Source organism: Pteropus alecto, unplaced genomic scaffold, assembly GCF_000325575.1.
Source record: "Pteropus alecto unplaced genomic scaffold, ASM32557v1 scaffold95, whole genome shotgun sequence".
In the NCBI taxonomy this organism is placed as follows: Eukaryota; Metazoa; Chordata; class Mammalia; order Chiroptera; family Pteropodidae; genus Pteropus; species Pteropus alecto.
In genome coordinates, this window is record NW_006441071.1 from 13,308,816 (window position 1) to 13,326,083 (window position 17,268).

At 39.4% G+C, this 17,268-nt stretch overlaps 1 protein-coding gene across 6 annotated transcripts in view; it reads left to right on the forward strand.

The window, feature by feature from the left end:
• Positions 1-17,268, forward strand: part of GLIS3 (GLIS family zinc finger 3) — a 420,354-nt gene that overhangs the window by 360,329 nt on the left and 42,757 nt on the right. For all 6 annotated transcript variants that reach the window (XM_025051464.1, XM_025051463.1, XM_025051465.1 and 3 more), the window contains one exon: positions 13,377-13,545. In XM_025051464.1, the coding sequence (XP_024907232.1) occupies positions 13,377-13,545 (169 nt within the window). The remainder of the gene's footprint in view (positions 1-13,376; positions 13,546-17,268) is intronic.

Consider the following 17,268-nt stretch of genomic DNA (forward strand, 5'->3'; position numbering starts at 1 on the left):
GACAAGTTGGATCTAGTTTGACTGTACCCCAAGCACGTCTTAGTAAAAAGAGGCAACAGAATTCAGGAAAGAAATTCTGGACTGAGGAGCTAGTACCTTTGTGATTAGGAAGTTATGGGCCAAACTTTTGTATCCAAAGTTCTGATTTCTGCTTCAGTTGAAGTACCTTCCAAGGAAAGAGAGAAATAAGTAGTTAACGTTTCTTGTTAAGAATAAAGAAAAAAGAAAGTAGGCATTTTCAAGGTGTTTTTAGTCAAAGTGAAAGTTCATTTTTTATATTTGTAGGAGCACTGAAAAGAAATGTTAAGAATAGTATAAAACTCTAATGTGAAGGACATGACTGAATTAGTTTGAATGTGACTTGTTATGTTTTACTATTAACAGTAATAAGAGAACACATTGCAGGCACTGAATAAAAAGGGTATTGTGGAATTGACTCATTCCAGGAGACCAATAGCACTGTCTCTAAACACTGGCTTTCACAGTGTCTTTTTCAATATTGTCAAAGAATGATCTGCCCCTTTTAGTTGCCTTGGCCATGACTGGAACCATTAAGGCTGCTTTGGCAGCAGGCATTGATTCATCAGAAGTTACAACTGCCTCCTTGGTGTCTTACTTTGTCTACGTAAGTTTCGAGGCTACTCTAGCCTCACTTTCATGACACCATTTTTAGTCGATACCTGGGCTTTGCTTCTGGACTTCAGTCCTGTTCTCTCAGTGAAATTAGCTGCTGAAGTCTGGCTTCTGCTCTATCCACAAGTGCTGATTTAGGAATTGCGTCTCACCCTAGAGGTCTGTGAATACCTAAATATACCCTGAGAAGTTGGGGATTTATAATCTCCATCAGAACCTTTTCCTGGGAATTTAGTAAAAGTCCTATTTCCACCTTCTAAGAGAGGCAGCAAAAAGTAAACTATTTGAAAAGAAAAGGGGATAAACTCTCATCAGTTGCATAGGAGAATGCATAGGATGCTTATCAAGTTTTCTGAGAAATGGATGCACTTATATAAAAAATGCAAGGCAGAAACTGCCCCAGAAGATTTTGTGATTGTGAGGGAATGATCTAGGGTCCATAGTTATGAAATACACTAAGGCAGTGTACAAAGGTAAGGATGGGCAGTATTTAGTATCTCTTTTCTTATGTCATATTATTGGCCATGTTTTGTGCAGTCTCTCTGATCATCTGCGTGGCCAATCTGTGTTCAAAGGGAACATTTATAAATGGAAATGTTACTTCTTCCTTTAACTCAAATTTATTTCTCTCTTATTGAGATCAATTGCTGGATTAAATGACACACAGACACAGAGTGCTTAGAATAGTGCTGAGCACATAGTAAGTGTTCAGCATCTATTAGCTATTATTGTTGCTTTTATCCAAACACTAGAAAAATACATATTATAGTTCTGTAAAGCATATAGATAACAGGTGCCACAAATTACAGTAGTCCCTCCTTTGCTGCAGTTTTGCTTTCTGCTGTTTCAGTTTCCTATGGTCAATGGCAGTCTGAAAATATTAAATGAAAAGTTCTAGAAATAAACAGCTCATAAATTTTAAATTGCGCACCATTCTGAGTAGTGCAATGGAATTTTACACCGTCCCACTCCATCCCACCCAAGATGTGAATCATCCCTTTTTCCAGTGCATCCACCCTGTATACGCTCCCATCCATTTGTCATTTAGTAGCTATCTGGGTTATCAAATCTACTCTCACAGTATCATATTGCTTGTGTTCAGGTAACCCTTATTTTACATAATAATGACCCAAAGAATAAGAGTGGTGAGCTGGCAATTCAGATAAGACCAAAAAGAAACCTTAAAGTTCTTCCTTTAAGTAAAAAGTTGAGTAGTATAGTAAGATATTTTGAGAGAGAGAAAGATCGCATTCACATAACTTCTATTACAGTATATCGTTATATTTTATTTTTAGTTATTGTTAATCTCTCTTGCCTAATTTATAAATTATACTTTATAGTTTTCATAGTTATGTACGTACAGGAAAACATATAGTATATATAGGGCATCCACTGGAGGTCTCGTACTACATCTCCCATAGATAAGGGGGGACCGCTGTACTGTATCCACTACTCCTATTTTTTAAGAAATGGGGGGAAAAGTGAAAGCCTGAAGAAATGGGGAAATTAATCAGCATTATTTAGTGAATAAAAGAAAACTAAAAGTTCTTCACATTTTATATATTGGCAATTTACCAAGTCATTTATATAGCATTTTTTTTTTTTTAATTAAGGAAATCTACTGTAGGTCCATAAAGAAAAACAAGTTGGAATCAGAAACTCATCACTTGGGTGGCAATGCCTACAAAATACAAAGTAAAAGTTGGCTTTTGATGGATATTAGAGTTTCCATATTCAAAATTAGTATGGTTTCTTCATTTGTTTTTGTTTTATAGAGACAGTATGCAGAAAGAATGTGGAGTTAGATCTGAGTTCCAATCCTGGCCCTTTAATCCCTAGATGTTTAGTTTGGGGAGGTTACTTTTCCTCTTCTACAAAATGGTGGTAAGAATACTGATTCTCTAGGACTGTTATATGGATTAAATGACATCACATATAAGAATTCGGTATACTCAGTGCTCCTTTTTTTCCCTTTCTCTTTGCTTAAAAGCTTAGAGGATTACTCATGAACCAAGGCATTGCCTGTGACAGGTACTAGACCCCTTTCATCAATTCCTTTTAGTGCCGGGTGCCACTACTTGGAGTTCAGAATTAGCTGTCCTAAGATACAGTGTTCCTTCCAAGAATTCAAGTCAAGTTGAGAACTCAGAACTCCCATATTTAAAACCTGTTTTCAGATCGTTAAGTTAGACATTTTTTCTGTTGCCATGAAAAGTTAAAGTATATTTAGGCTGATTATACAGAGTACCAATGTGCCTGGTTGGAAATGAACTTAATCAACAGTGATGAATCTGAGAGAGAGAGGTAAGTGGAGGAAGGAAGAAATAGGATAATGGCCTTGACCAACACAGTTGTACAGTCATTGTGTTGGCCTTGCTGAGGCCTTGGTGTTCCTCTTGATATCATTTTGTAAATAGACTCTTCCAAGACATGTCATTTATCTCAAAATACTCTAAGGTGTCACGAAAACTATTCTTACTTCAAATTTAATTGCCATATTTCGGAAACAGTCCCCTAGGTTTTTCTTAATTATTCTTAATAGTTAACATGCAACAGACAATTTATTAACACCTCGGGCCAAATTTGGCCTGCCTATGTCCTGTCTTTGAATGGCCTGAGAAGATGGTTTTAAGATTTGTAAATGTAAAATATAAGAAAGACTTTTAGCCTTTATGTGACAATAGTTGCTCAAAGAACTGAGGACATTGCCTCTTGCCTGCAAAGCCTAAAATATTTACTCTCTGGCCCTTTACAGAAAAGATTTTCTGACTACTGCTTTATTCTTACATCTGGGACATTTATCAGTGACTGAGGGAAATCAAGAAAGCATATGGCTTCCATATATTTGCTCAAATTTTGTTTTAAAAGTCTATCAATACAAGTTTCATTGATCCCTTAATATTTTAGATTTAGCAAATGCTTTAGTAGTCTTCTAGCCCCTGGGTTTTCAGAGATTTTTATGTAAGGTCCACTATTGAGAACAGGTAAAGTTGAAGGGATCCAGACCATTTGCACTCCAAACCATTGCCCAGCACTCTGATGAAACCCCAAATGTAGTGGCTCTAAAATAGAATTACTACAGGTTAAAATCATCGCATTGCAAACAGACATCTGCAGAAACAGCCTGGGTCATAGTGTGAAGGGTATAAGCTCTGACTAATGTGGTTCCCCCTTAGAAAGAAGCTGTCAGAAGACAGATGTGACTCGGTTCTGGTTATGATGAGTATAGGGTTGGCAGAGATATCAGAGGGAGCGGTCCCCATTTTATTCTACCCAGATCTATTTTCCCTAGAAAGAGAAGAGTCTCAAATCCTTGAATATCAAGAATTATCTTTTCTAAAATCCAGGTCTCTTATAGACATAAAAATTAATGCCCAAGAGAAAAGCAACAATGTTGAAATAGCAAACTTTAGAAACCCATTTTATCACATTCCAACAGGAGGGATGCTTACTTCCTCAAAATACACTTTCTGCCAGCAATAAGGATGCTTAAAATTTATATAACTGAAGACTGAACCCTTTATTCCAAGGTAGAGAAAAGCCGTCGGATAAAAATTCCTTGAGAAAGGTTGTGTAGGGGCATAAATTCATGATAATATGTGAATGACTTATCAGAGTTTATCTTGAAAGTAAGTAAGTAGGAGGTAACACTGAGCACCTGAAGGCAAAATGGAAAGAGCATCCAGAGTGTGAAAAAATAGGAAAGGAGTTTCTCTGGAGTCACAAGAAAACCAATTTCATCACCTATGCCGTTTTGCATATGACTCGTGGCAATTGCAGACTTTGGTTCTGTGCTATACCAAAGGGGCTGCTGCAACTCACTACAGAGCTAGGAAAGGGAGAGGTTTCCTGAGCAGAGTTCCGAGTTGGTAGATCAGCCCTTGAGTTGGCTAGAAGAATATTGCTTTGAAAATTGGATTGGCTCTCTGCGCTAAAAATCTGTTTGCAGGAAGCCTTCACTGTGAAATGTTTGCAGAAGTCACATGAAGTAAAGTGCGTGGGGTTGCCTCTATAGTATCTGAAAGGGAGGAAATATCTTTTTTGGTTAACGTGCAACTGGTAGGAGATAGCTAGGGATGAATAATGAGGAGTTAGAGAACTGAATATTTTTTACTAAAACTTTGGTTTTGTTATTAAGTCGGACTTTTATTTCTAAAGAAAGAGACAAAGAACATTCCTATAAGAGTTGTCCAGAATGGTCGTCTTTCTTCTTTCTTTATGCTCTCCTACTCTGCTATGGAAGATAATATAACATAAAGTGGCAATACCAAACTTCTCACAGGGTAGACTGAGTTGTTGGCGTGCTCAAATTATATTACTGACTTTTTGTGTTACTAACTCTCTGTGCGTAAGTGAGTAGGTAGGTTGGGAGGCAAAGAAAAGAAAGATAAGTTGTGAAGTTTGAGTTTAGATTGTCATGCATTGTCTGTAAAGACCCAAGAGGGCTGCATGAAATGCTGGTCCCAGAGAAGTTGAGAGAGCTGCCAGATGATGCCATTCTACTTATAACAAAATGCCTTTGTTCTGAAATGCAGGTATTTCAGGAGCTTTTCCTAACATGGAATTAATTAAACCTGGTATTTCAGAATGTTTGATGGTAACCTTTGTCATTTACGTGGATATCATCAGCCATTATCTTCTAGTTGTATCACAGTGTATTCCAGAAAGGCGTATAAGCATATATCCCCTTTCAAACACTTATAACTTCTCTGGCTATAAATCCAGGTGCATGATGTAGAAATGTAATTGGGCAGCCTACATAGAAGTTTGGAGCTCATGTGGGAATATCTATTTGTAAAATAACCTGAATATTCATGTAACTGTTCAGACATCAATAAATTCTCATTTTACCTTATTTATTTCTGTTCCCCAGTGAACAGCAGTGCTCTTAAGCTCTAAGTTAATAGGCATGTTCTTCAAAGACGTACCCTCTCTTACCTTAATAGAACATCTCCCTAACGCATTTGTTTATCAGTTGCTAGGTAGCTCACCCATCAGGTGACACCAGTATGTTTTCTTTGTCTTAGTGCAGTGGTGACAGTTACCATTGTTTGCCATCAATTAGCATGGGGTAGCATGTCAAGAATGTACGGGTGGTGTCATTTTAGTCTGACAGCCACCCGGTCTGCTAGAGAAGGGATTGTTTCATTATCCTCTTATCAGGGTTGCCGGATAATGATACTCTACACTGCAAAGTAGGAGAAAAAAAAAAGACAGGCAGAGAGAATAGATTTTTAGGGATTGGCAGTATTAAAATTATTCATGCCTCAAGGAGAAGGGAAAGATTAGAGAAATGACTGTGCAAACTCTTAAGAAGCCACTTTTTCCTAATACGGGTAGAATGTGGAATGATACCCTTCCTGATGGAGAAAGAGGGGAAGGGGGAAAATACTCAGATATTAAGAGGCAAGAAAGAGGGAAACGAGCCCCTCTTATTCATAGGCCACAAGGTAAAGATTAGCTGAGGCCTCGCTCCCATTCTCTAACCTCGATACCAAATGGAGCCTTCCAAGTGACCCTGATGAGGCCTTCTCCCTGTTAGAAAACTCTCTGGTTTGTGAATTTAGGTCATGAGAGCATTTTCCACTGAACAACAGTGCAATTAAATTGCTCCAGGGTGAAAAGCAAAGAATTGCAGAAGGTATTGAGGCCTAAAATTTCATTCTTGGGGACCCAAACTCCAGTCACTCCCGCTATTGGTCATTTTCTTCAGAATGACTGAAGGGAAGTTTTTTTGAATTCTGAAAATTAACCATGGCTGGATCTTTATGCTCTTGCAGAAACAAACAAAAAGAAGTGCTGAAAATGTAAAACTACTTCAAGATAAACTAAGCTTCAAGAGGGACAATTGCGTTGACATTTTAGTAACAGCCCATTTTCACTCCTTAAATGAAGTGTAGTCATGCATGAAAATGACTTGTTATCTTTTAAACTGAAATATATTATGAGTTGTAACTCAAAGGTGTGTATTACTCATGCAAAATAAGCACAACATTTTAACCCTATGAGGATTCTTTCTCAAACCCTGAATACTTCATAGCAACTCGTATTAGAAAAATTGAATAAAAAATGCTTTTTATTAGAGAGTATGATGTATATACTCTTCTGTATTTTCAAATGACCCTAGTCCACAGTTTATAAGCATCTTCAGGTAAGAGGCCTCACGCTATTGGAGATTAACCCGTTTTGGAACAACATATGCCTTTTCCTTCCCTATCCTATGAATAATAGTAATCATTACAATAATATAAAAAGCCAAAGAATAGCAACAGTGGTTTATTGAGCACTTATCCATTGTCCACGCATTGGGCTAAGTGTTTTCCATTTAGTATATAATTCTCCTCACCACCCTTTGAGGAATTATCCTTATTTAAGATAAAAAAAACTGAGCTTATGTTAAGTGACTTGCTTAAGACACATTGCTAGTAATTGGTAAAGTTAAAATTCAAACTCAAGTCCATTTGACTGCCAATAGATGTACTTTGTTCTCTTAATAACTATCCTGACACTCTCTCTTTCTAGTGCCAAGGTCCGGTGATGCCAAAGAGGCCAAAATTTCCATTGCAGTTCAACTGCTTCCTGAATTTTTCCCAGGTTCAGATTTCTCCTTGGGGGCTGGGATGAAGAGACAAAAAGACAAGATTGAGCTCACCATTTGAATGGTGTCTCTAATTCTTTTTAATATATTTGTGAAAGTCACCTTAGCTTGCTTTCATTGATAGCTTACTCGTCTATGCCCTGACCCTGGAAATACTGCTCAAGAGGTAAATGGTGAACCTCTTCTCATGTACCAGTGGCCAAGCGTCTAAATGTTATTTCTCAAGGTCTCAACATTAGAGCAACACCATGGTTTTTAAGTAATTGTAAATGACTCCAAATGCATATTTACTGTAGCAGCTCAGTGGCAACAGATCTATACAGCAAATCTCTTCATGCATTATTGACAGGGGTGGCAGCCTTTTAGCCAATGACATTGTGCTCACTTGTGGTAACAGGTGCATGTATCTGATTGCTCATGAATTACCCCTCCCTGCCTTCCTTCTTTCCCACCAGTGGATCAATATGCCTCTGACAAGCATCTGAAATCTTTATTTGGAAAAAAGCACATTTCCTACCAGCTGTTTGTTTTCCAAACCAAATAATTCAGTTAATTTCTTGCCCGAATTAATTTTCAGAGCTGGAAAATTTCTCTCATCCATGCTGAGGCCACTTCAGTGCTTTTAGGATGGGCAGAAACAGAAATATTCTTTTTGCATCCTAATTATCATTTTGGTGGTGAAAGCCACCAATGTGTCTGGGGCAGGGCAGGGAGAGTACCTAGTGACTCCAGGCAGCCTTTGCAGATGGAGTGTCCAGGGGTTCTGATACGGTATTAGCACTCTTATGCCTTCTCTTGAATTCATGCTGCATTTGAGAGGCAATATAGCATGGTTGTTAGGGGCATGTGATCTGAAATCAGGCTTCCTGGGTTTGAAATTCTACCTCTACAACTTATCAGCCACATGATCTAAGTAACCTTATCAAGAGCCCAATTAGCCTTCAAGTTCCTTTTCAGTAAACTGGGGAACAGTTTGTAAAGTACTCAGTAAGGGTTAACTATTGATTCTGGGGTATGGGGCAGCAAGAAGGTGAAATGCAGCTGAGATGTGGTCCAGTACTTACTGTTCAAAGTGCAGTTCCTGAATCAAGCAACCTTAGATTTGCTAGGGACTTGGGGTGTTTGATAGAAGTTAAGAATCTCAGTACTCCCTGGCTCTAAGAGCTAGTGAATCAGAATCAGTATTTTACCCTGGCAGTTTGTTTGCACATTAAAGTTTAACAAGCCAGACTCTAGCTACGCATATAGTTTTCAACAGGAATATGCCCTTTGATTGGCTGTTTTTAATAGACCTCAGCCTGACTAGGGAGATCTTCCTTGCCCTCTGAAATGATGAAAACATAGGCACCAGCCAATGCCTATGGTAAACTTTCTTGACTCTGAGGATGGGCCTGAGATAAGGTGGCTTCATTTCGAGATGAAGCCACTAACACTCCTTTCCTTTCTCCATTCACATAGTGAATACGTGAGAGCTGAAGTATCCCCAAGGGTACCCTGTCCATACTCATTAGAAATAGGGATTGTTTTTACTTGGATAGAGAGAGAGCTGCATTAACCCAAATTAACCTGAGCTAGTTAAAGGCACTAGCCTAGAATCCACTGGTCCCGATAGCCAGTGAGATGGCATCTGGGGACCACATAGATCAACAGATGCTGCTTTGTCAAAATTACAAAATCCAACTGAGTCACTTCCACTCACCTCTACAGAAGACAGGGTGGGAGATGGCAGTAAGCCAATCTCGAGAGAGAGAGAAAGCCCAAAACAGCAGAGAGGCCAGCTCCTGGTCCTTCAGTAAAGGCAGGGCCCACAAATTCATCTCTTGACCAGACTTTTATTTCCTTGGGGAGTCCACCATCTCTTAATCACAAAAGCAATAAGAATTTCCAATATGTTCCTCTGCCGTGCCGAATCAGTTGTTTCAGCTGCCAGTCATCAGCTCTGTCTGGAGATTCACCTAAAAGCCTTCTTCCAGCCTTGAAAGCAGCAGTGACCCCCGAGGTGACACCAGACAATGAAGGCTGACACCCCATCGGCAGCTTGTGTGTGCTGGTTGATTTGATCACAACGGTTTTGTTAAGATTGCCCGGGATTCTGGAGGAATCAGTTCTCTTCCTTAGGCTTTGATCGATAGGCCTCATATGCCCTATTGGTTGAGTTTGGAAAATCATTTCGAGTGTGTATGGAAGGAACTTTTTTTTCTTTTGAATGACCTTGCAATTGCACTCTAACATGGAGATTTTCTTCCTGGTATTAAAAAAAAAAAAAAAAATCAATTTAGAAAAGCCAGAACATTTGTCTGGAAGCATGTGTTGTGATAGGCAGGTCAGTGTGAAATCTGCAGGTGTTCAAACTTCAAATATTGAGGGACATTAGCACCTGCCTGTTATAGAGTAGGGCCTGAAAAATTGTATTTGAATAAATGAATGAATAAAAGAATATTTTTAGACTGTATTAAGTAAGTTAGAATCTTGGATGTATGATTGCAGTGTAGTTGGAAATTCCTAGAAGTCAGTGTTTGTAGAGAGGCATTTCTTGTGCCACAGTGACAATTTTTGAGAAATGTGGGTATTTGGTAGAGCCCAGGGGCAATCCCACTGAAGCTATAGCTCTCTGACTTCAGAGCTTTGTCCATTTTATTGGAAAGGTATGTGAGATGGGGTTAGCTGTATTTCAGAAAGCTATGGCTGTGTCTTTTGTTACTTCCCCTAAATCTCTGGTCATTATATTGGTCATAGGTAACCTCTATAACCAGCAGTCTTGCCCTGGACTCTGCATACAAAGTGTTCTATATAGACACTGAATTATAAGCTTCTACTTGGTTATCTCACCAGAAGAGAGTTTGTCCTATACTTCTCATTCTACCTATTAAAAAATAGATAATTTCTTATGCCCTATGTAAGAAACTGTCATTATACTTTCCAAATTCAGACTTTAAATTGAACACTAGAGCTTTCCGTTATTCTCATGGTGCCCCTGTTCAAAGAGTTTACTGCCTGTTCCAGTGTCACTCACTGGCAGTAGCAGTTGATGGAAGAGCTGTAGATGTGTGTTTGACTGTTGGTCTGTCAACACTTGATCTCAGCACAGCTTAAGGGCATGTTTCTAAGCCTTCAGTCCTGTACCAGACACCTCTTATGCCCCACTTCGCATCCTCTCTACTACCTATCCACATGTTCCATTGCTATGGCAACCAGCTGCACCAGCATAATTTGGTAGCTCCTCCCCTCAACTGCACCATGCGCCCCTGGCTTTCTGCCCTCAAGCTTCTCTGATGTGCTGGTATTGAGCATCTTTGAGAACCTCCGGCCACTCTGATACATGTGCCTACTTGGAAGTGTGAGAGAAGTGCATTCTTGGGCAACTCTTGATTAGTGGGGAGTAGGAGCCGGTGAGTAAATGTTTCTTTCTGTCTTGTCTCCTACCCACCGAGCCCCAAGATGGACTGCATTGGCTGGCATTTAGATCATGTTCGTCTTGTTTGCTCAACAAACGAACATGAATGATGCTGTTGGAGATACTAGGCACCAAGTCTCTTGTTCCCTTGCCTATCCCTGGACCTAGTTCAGTATCTACCGCATAGTAGATACTTCATAAATATTTGTGGAATAATTGACTATTGAGAGAAGAATGAGAAGAATACAAGTAACTCTGCACACAGAGCAGAAGTATTAAAATAAATAGACAAAGGTAGAGGGCATTATAGGCAAAAGCACAGTAGCGTAAATTGTCACGATAAATTTGAGGTACAGTCAGTTATCTGGTTTGGCCAGAGCTTAAGGCATATTGTGGGCCACGAATAAGATAGTATCTTAAAGCACGTTGCATATTGTTTGATGCTCTACACTAGTAAGTCTTCTATTTTGGTAGAATTGATGTACGGAGGTCTGTTTCTCTCACTAAACTGCAACCACCTTAAAGACAGGGACCCACATATAGCAGAGTGGCTAGCATATAGCAGGCACTTAATAAATATTGAGTTTAAAATAATGGTTGGAGGATGGTTGGATGAATGGACAGTGGATAAATGGATGATGGACAGTTGGTCCTGGCTATTAAATGGGATGAAAGAAAGGCCCTTAACGAGGCCTAGCTTTCAGTGTACAGCAAGCTGCAAATGTCCCAGCCTATTTCATTGCAGCTAATGCAAAAATGTAGCTAAAATAGCTAATGTAGACCTCTGGGAAGCACCACATTTTCTATTGAACCATCAAGTAGAACACTAAGCTCACACTAAGTTTCCCCATTGCCCATGGTGTTATAAACAGCAGGGGCAACACTTCCCTTGTGATAAACACACACGTACATAGAGAAATACCTCCAGGGGATAATAAGTGATGGGTGCATTCAGTAACTACAACAAAACAAATAGGAGAGCTCACATTTCTACATTAAGGTAGAAAAAAATATTAGCTGTTTCCGGTGTCTCTGTGACCTCTTATTATTCCATTAGTTTTTGGAATAGTATATAAAACACTGAACTCCATGCTGACAAACACCAGTACTGAAACTATTGCCACAGTGAATCCAAACAGCCTTCTCCCTTGGGTAAAATTATTATTTGGAATACAAGCAGAATTGTGGTTGCCTGAGCTAGTTGAGCATAAATGATGGTAGTGATTCATAAGGTGACTCTAGTGAGTTTGCAAATGTGCAACTTTTCTGGAGACTGATGCACAGCAGATGCTCTGCATTGCCTCTTTGAGCTGGTAAGCATTTTCTAGTCTCATCACCTCTTCAGGACATGGAGGGCTGTGGAGGATGCAGGCTTCTGAGGACAAGTGTTAACCTGACACAATGCTGACTTACCAGAAATAAACCCTTCAAATCAGATCACACCCGTCAGTAGATTTTTGAGCGGGAAGATGATAATTCTGCCTCTTCACATGTTCCTTTAAGTACTTGAACTCTTATTCCATTGGATTAAGCTTTGGGGGGCTGGGTCATCTGGGGTATTAATTCTATCCAGGAGAGGTTGGAGAAAAGTGGTACTGGTCTAAAAATACAGCTCCCTGAACTTTTAAACCCTCAAATCTCTGATTATGTGGCTTCTTTTCCTTAATCCTTAGCTTGATTTCTTTTATTTTTTTTAAATCCATTTATTCTTTGATATCACTAGAGTAAGTTCAAAAAGAGCAAGGATGGACATAAAGCTTAGCATAGCTTTGTGTAGAGAAAGAAGTTAAAGAGAGTGAGCATAATGATGCTAGTATGATTGCACTATAATGAGATGTCTGCTGAGTAGGTCCCAGACACTGAGAGCCTCTCTGATAGTGATAGACTCTGCAAGTGACAAGCCCCAGTTTCTTCTTTGACATTGTACCAATTAGCCAATCTAAATGGGCACATATTTAAGTTTGAGGTCACGTACAGTTCTCAAAGGCTAGGCTGCCCCTACGAATGAGGCTGTAACTCACTCTGTCTGTCATAATAGGCAACAGTGGGAGAATATCCCAGCGGTGTGTTTGAGACCTCTTTTTCATATTTTGTGGTATTAGGAGAGGACTCATTTTTGATGAAGACCCAGTACATCCATCCATCACACCATTGGAGAAATGCCGAGGGTCAGTTAGACTCTAAAGTTAAAAGAGTGTAGGATTCTGCATTGGTGCTAGGATCAGGGGAAACTCCCTTCTCATTACATTGATTTAGCGGTGACAGAGAGAGACCCCAGCCTGACCCACAGTGGCTTACGGCAGCGATAAGAAGAGGAGGAAGGCCTATGTTGTACCTTTCTAGGTCAGCAGAACAAATACTCTGTTACCTGACTCCCATGCCCCGTGACTGAAAAGTGCTAATACAGAGAACTTCACCCAGAAGCAAACATTACAAGATTGACTAATTATACAGTGTCCAGACCGGGAACTGGCAGGGCAAGGCAGTGCTTATGGGAAACCGTGAACTTCAGCCTGGAGCCAGCTGAGTGCAAGCTCCTCAGGCAGCCGTAAGGGCATATTAGCTGGGGAACCTGTTCTACCATGAAAACAAAAGCTGTGTATATCCAATAAGGGGAGAACTGTTCTCTTAAAACCACCAAGAGAAAAACAAACCAGCCCCTAAAATATGCTTGCTTGTCAGCCTTTGGTATTTAAAAAATGTGGGCTTCACTTAGGGCGCAGTCTGATGCTTGTTCTCCCTTGATTTCAGCTTCCATTTTCTCCAGCAATCATTCAAGCCGAAGCGGAACAGCTGCTGGGGCCGTGCCACCCCCACATCCTGTCAGTCACCCTTCTCCGGGACATAATGTACAGGGGAGCCCCCACAACCCCCCCTCCCAGTTACCTCCACTCACAGCTGTGGATGCGGGAGCTGAGAGGTAAGGCCATCTGTCTCTCTCTTCTAATAGGTGTCTCCGCCAAACCTCCCTCCACACAGAGAAGTGCTTTGACAGTTGCTGAATTTTATTAATAAGCCATTGGTGGGTTGAGTTACCCAAAGGTGACATTTTAAAAGTACATACACAAAGCACGTGGAACAAATATCTCATTATTTGTTCTATTTTCCACGGGAAAAAAATGAAAAGATATTGGCTATAGCCAACTGAAGTGTCTGATACTGGGAAAACACATCAGAATGTGTCTGTCTTTCCTATCTTACCTTAGTTTATTTCAGGGACTCAATTTTAAGAAAATGTTCCTGCAGGCAGAAATCCTTTCCAGATGTAAGATGGTCCCTTTTAGCACATAGATCAGCAGTGTTAGCTTGAGAGTATAGCATAAAAGGGCACAGGATATTGTATGGGTGACCTGAAAGGGCTGTTCACTGAATATTTTATGTAGATACCACCCTCATAAGGAGTTTCTGGGAGAAAATTTTTAAATCTTGACACTTGGGTTCCTGTCTTTGAACCGCGCAACCCTCTAGTGATGTGGACAGCATGCCGTTTTTCTTGTTCTCTCTGCTTGTCATCTGGCTCAAGGTGACCTACTTAGGGGTTACTCTCAGAAATTCACAGGGAAAAAATGTTCCTGTGGGGACCCCTGTGCAATTTTTGAGTGTTAAGCATTTTGTGGGCAAACTAATGGGTTGAATAGGCAGCAAGAATAAAAGTTTTGTCTTGGATTTCACCAGCAATCTGTGGTTCCATCATTATTGGCGTGGTCTATGAACTTTTAAAATGTGTTTTTTAAGTCCAGTAAACCACATATTTTTAAGTTTAGGGCTACCCCTTTATTTAGTAATACATCTGTTCACTTAATAAGAATCTGCTATGTGTTGGATTTTGTTCTGGGTGCTGTGGATGCAAAGACTATTAAAGCATGGTCCTGCCCTTACAGGACTGGTGGTGAAGACAGACGTGTAAATAAAGTACAGTAATGTTATTTGAATAAATGATGTAAATGAGGTCACTGGACCTCAAAGAGGATTTTCCTAACTCTGCCTCACAGAAGGAGGGAAAGACTGAATAATCTAGGCACTGAAGGAAGACTAAGGGTTTTCCAGTTGGATAAATGGCGAATTGCTTCCAAGGCAGCAAGAGGAACATAGGCAAGAGATGAAGAGGGGCAAATACACACGTGGAGGGAGATTCCAGTTGCTCAAGTGGCATCGTCCACAAGTGTACATGGCTCTTTATTAGGAGAGAAATGAATTGGATTATCATTATAGAGAAGGAACTCTCTATAATGTGACAAGATGGTAGAGTAATTGAGGCTGGAAGCAAGGAAAGCGGGTAGGGAAGGCAAGAAGGAGGTTGCCCCAGGAGTCCTTGCAAGCAATCTGAACACGTGGACTGAGACAGCAATAAGGGTGTGGGATGTATTTAAGCGGCAGAATTACTGATTCATAATTATATAGAGAGTAAAGAAGAAGGGCCAAAATTTATCCCTGAGTTTCACCTTTAGACATCAAGATGGAAAATTTTGCCATTAATCAAAATTGAAAATAGAAGAATAGTGATAGAATGGAGGAAATGGAGGTGTTGAGTAGAGGAGAGAGTGGGAAAGAAAGAGCAATAATAAATGGACTTTAGTTTTTGAGTTTTAGGTGATCGTAAAAGATCTATGTGGATATATCTGATGGGAAATTAGAAGTATAGACCAAACGTCAGACTTATTTTAACAGTCCTATGTACACGTTAAAGTATATGCAAATTATTGGCCGTCTCCACAGGACCCATCAGCAAAGCAGTATGAGTGATAACCATTTTTAAGTTCACAGCCACTGGAGACAGGCAGTCTTGCCAGTTATCACATGTATTTCTATAAGTCGAGATGAGTTTATTTTAGCATTTTATTTAATTTCCAGTTAGGTTTTAAATATTAGCTATGGGCGTTCCATTCATCTTATTGCATTCTGCCTGGTGGCTGAGAATCATACTCCACGAGGTAGTGTTGACTTTAAACTAATAGAAAACCAGAAATATCTCCAGCAAAATAGGTTTATTTGGAACAAGAAAAAACTGCAATTCAGGACATGTAGTTTAATGGTGAACCACATGGAAATCCAGAGAAACAAAGGAGAAAAATAATTTTACAGATTTGGGAAGAACTGTTGTAAAGGAAGAGATCATTGGAGGAAACTGCAAGTTTGAAGTATAGGGACTTTCGATTGGCTGAGTTAGGGCAGTCTCCCATTAGCTGAGCTATTACTGGGCAAGGAAGAATCATTTCTTCTGCCTGCTGAGGTAATAAAGTAGTATCACTTTCTGTCGGAGATATAAGGAATGTCTCTTCATGTTGGGGTCAGTAGTGTGTGTTGAGTGACCTGTACGTGAGAGCTCTCTCTCTAGCCTCCCGACTCCATTTTAAATGAGATTTCTGTTTATTAATTTTACACTAGTGAAGCTAAGAAATATCATTGATTGGGATCTCTTCTTTTTCATCTCATTATTAGCCATAATGACTCTTTACACGAATGTTAGAGGAAAGCAATCTATGTGTCTTATTTTTGTACACAGATATTAAAAGAATAAATGTAGAAAAAGATCTTAGCCATTATTGGAATCAAAAACAACAACCCAAACACCTTATACCTGAATCCCAGCTCCTATAGTTGCTAATCATTTGAACATGTTTCTTAGATACTCCTGGTGCTTGGTTTTTTGGGGGTTTTTTTAACATTTTATTTTGTAATTTTTAATTTTTTTATTTCTTCTTTTGAAAGTCTGTAACATATGAAAAACTTCAAGAATAGTACGATGAACATCCATACACCCTACTTCCACATTCACTCATTGTTAATATTTTGCCACCTTCTCTCTTTAGCTATCTCCTTTTCCCTTCCTCTCTCTGACTTGGGAGATCCTTTATTAGTTTGTTTGCCTGCCTGCTATTCCTGAACTATCTGAGAGATTGGTGCATATATTGAGCTTCAACCTTACTTATTTCAGTAGAGATCCCCTATATAATCAGTATAATTATCACACTCAGAAAATTTAACATTGATAAAGTATTATTATCTAACATGTAGGCAATATTCAGATTTCCCCAATTGTGTGAATAATGTTTTTTATAGCTAGTTTCTTTTTTTCTTTGTTTCCTTTTATGATTTAAGATCTAAAAAGGATCACAGTTCTCATTTCTTTTTGGTGTTCTTGAATCTAATGAAGTTCCACAGCTTTTAAAAAATTTATTATCATCATCATCATTATTGTCTCTCATGACATTGACAGTTTTTAAGAACTTGGGACATTTCTTTTGCAGAATGTTTTACAGTTTGGATTTGTCTGATTGTTTTCTACTAAACGGATTCATTGTAAACATTTGGCAGGAATACCACATAGACGATGTAGTATTCCTTAGCTCTTTTGAGCCTTAGTTTGCACCTTATAGAGAATTAGGAGTAAATGAACCAAGGCAGCAAAACATGTACAATATTACATGACATGAAGCAGACACTCAGTAGCGGCTAACATAAAGACAGGTGACCTTGGCTTGTCTGAGAGATTCAGGTTTAGAAGCCAGAGCATGTTAAATGATTACAGTCGTTGATCATGTGAATAATCATGGAAGGAAAAAATGTATATTTTACTTCTGTGACTTTGTCTTGCTGGTCTGTTCTTCCTGGAGGATATATGCCCCATCCCTGTGCCAGCCCG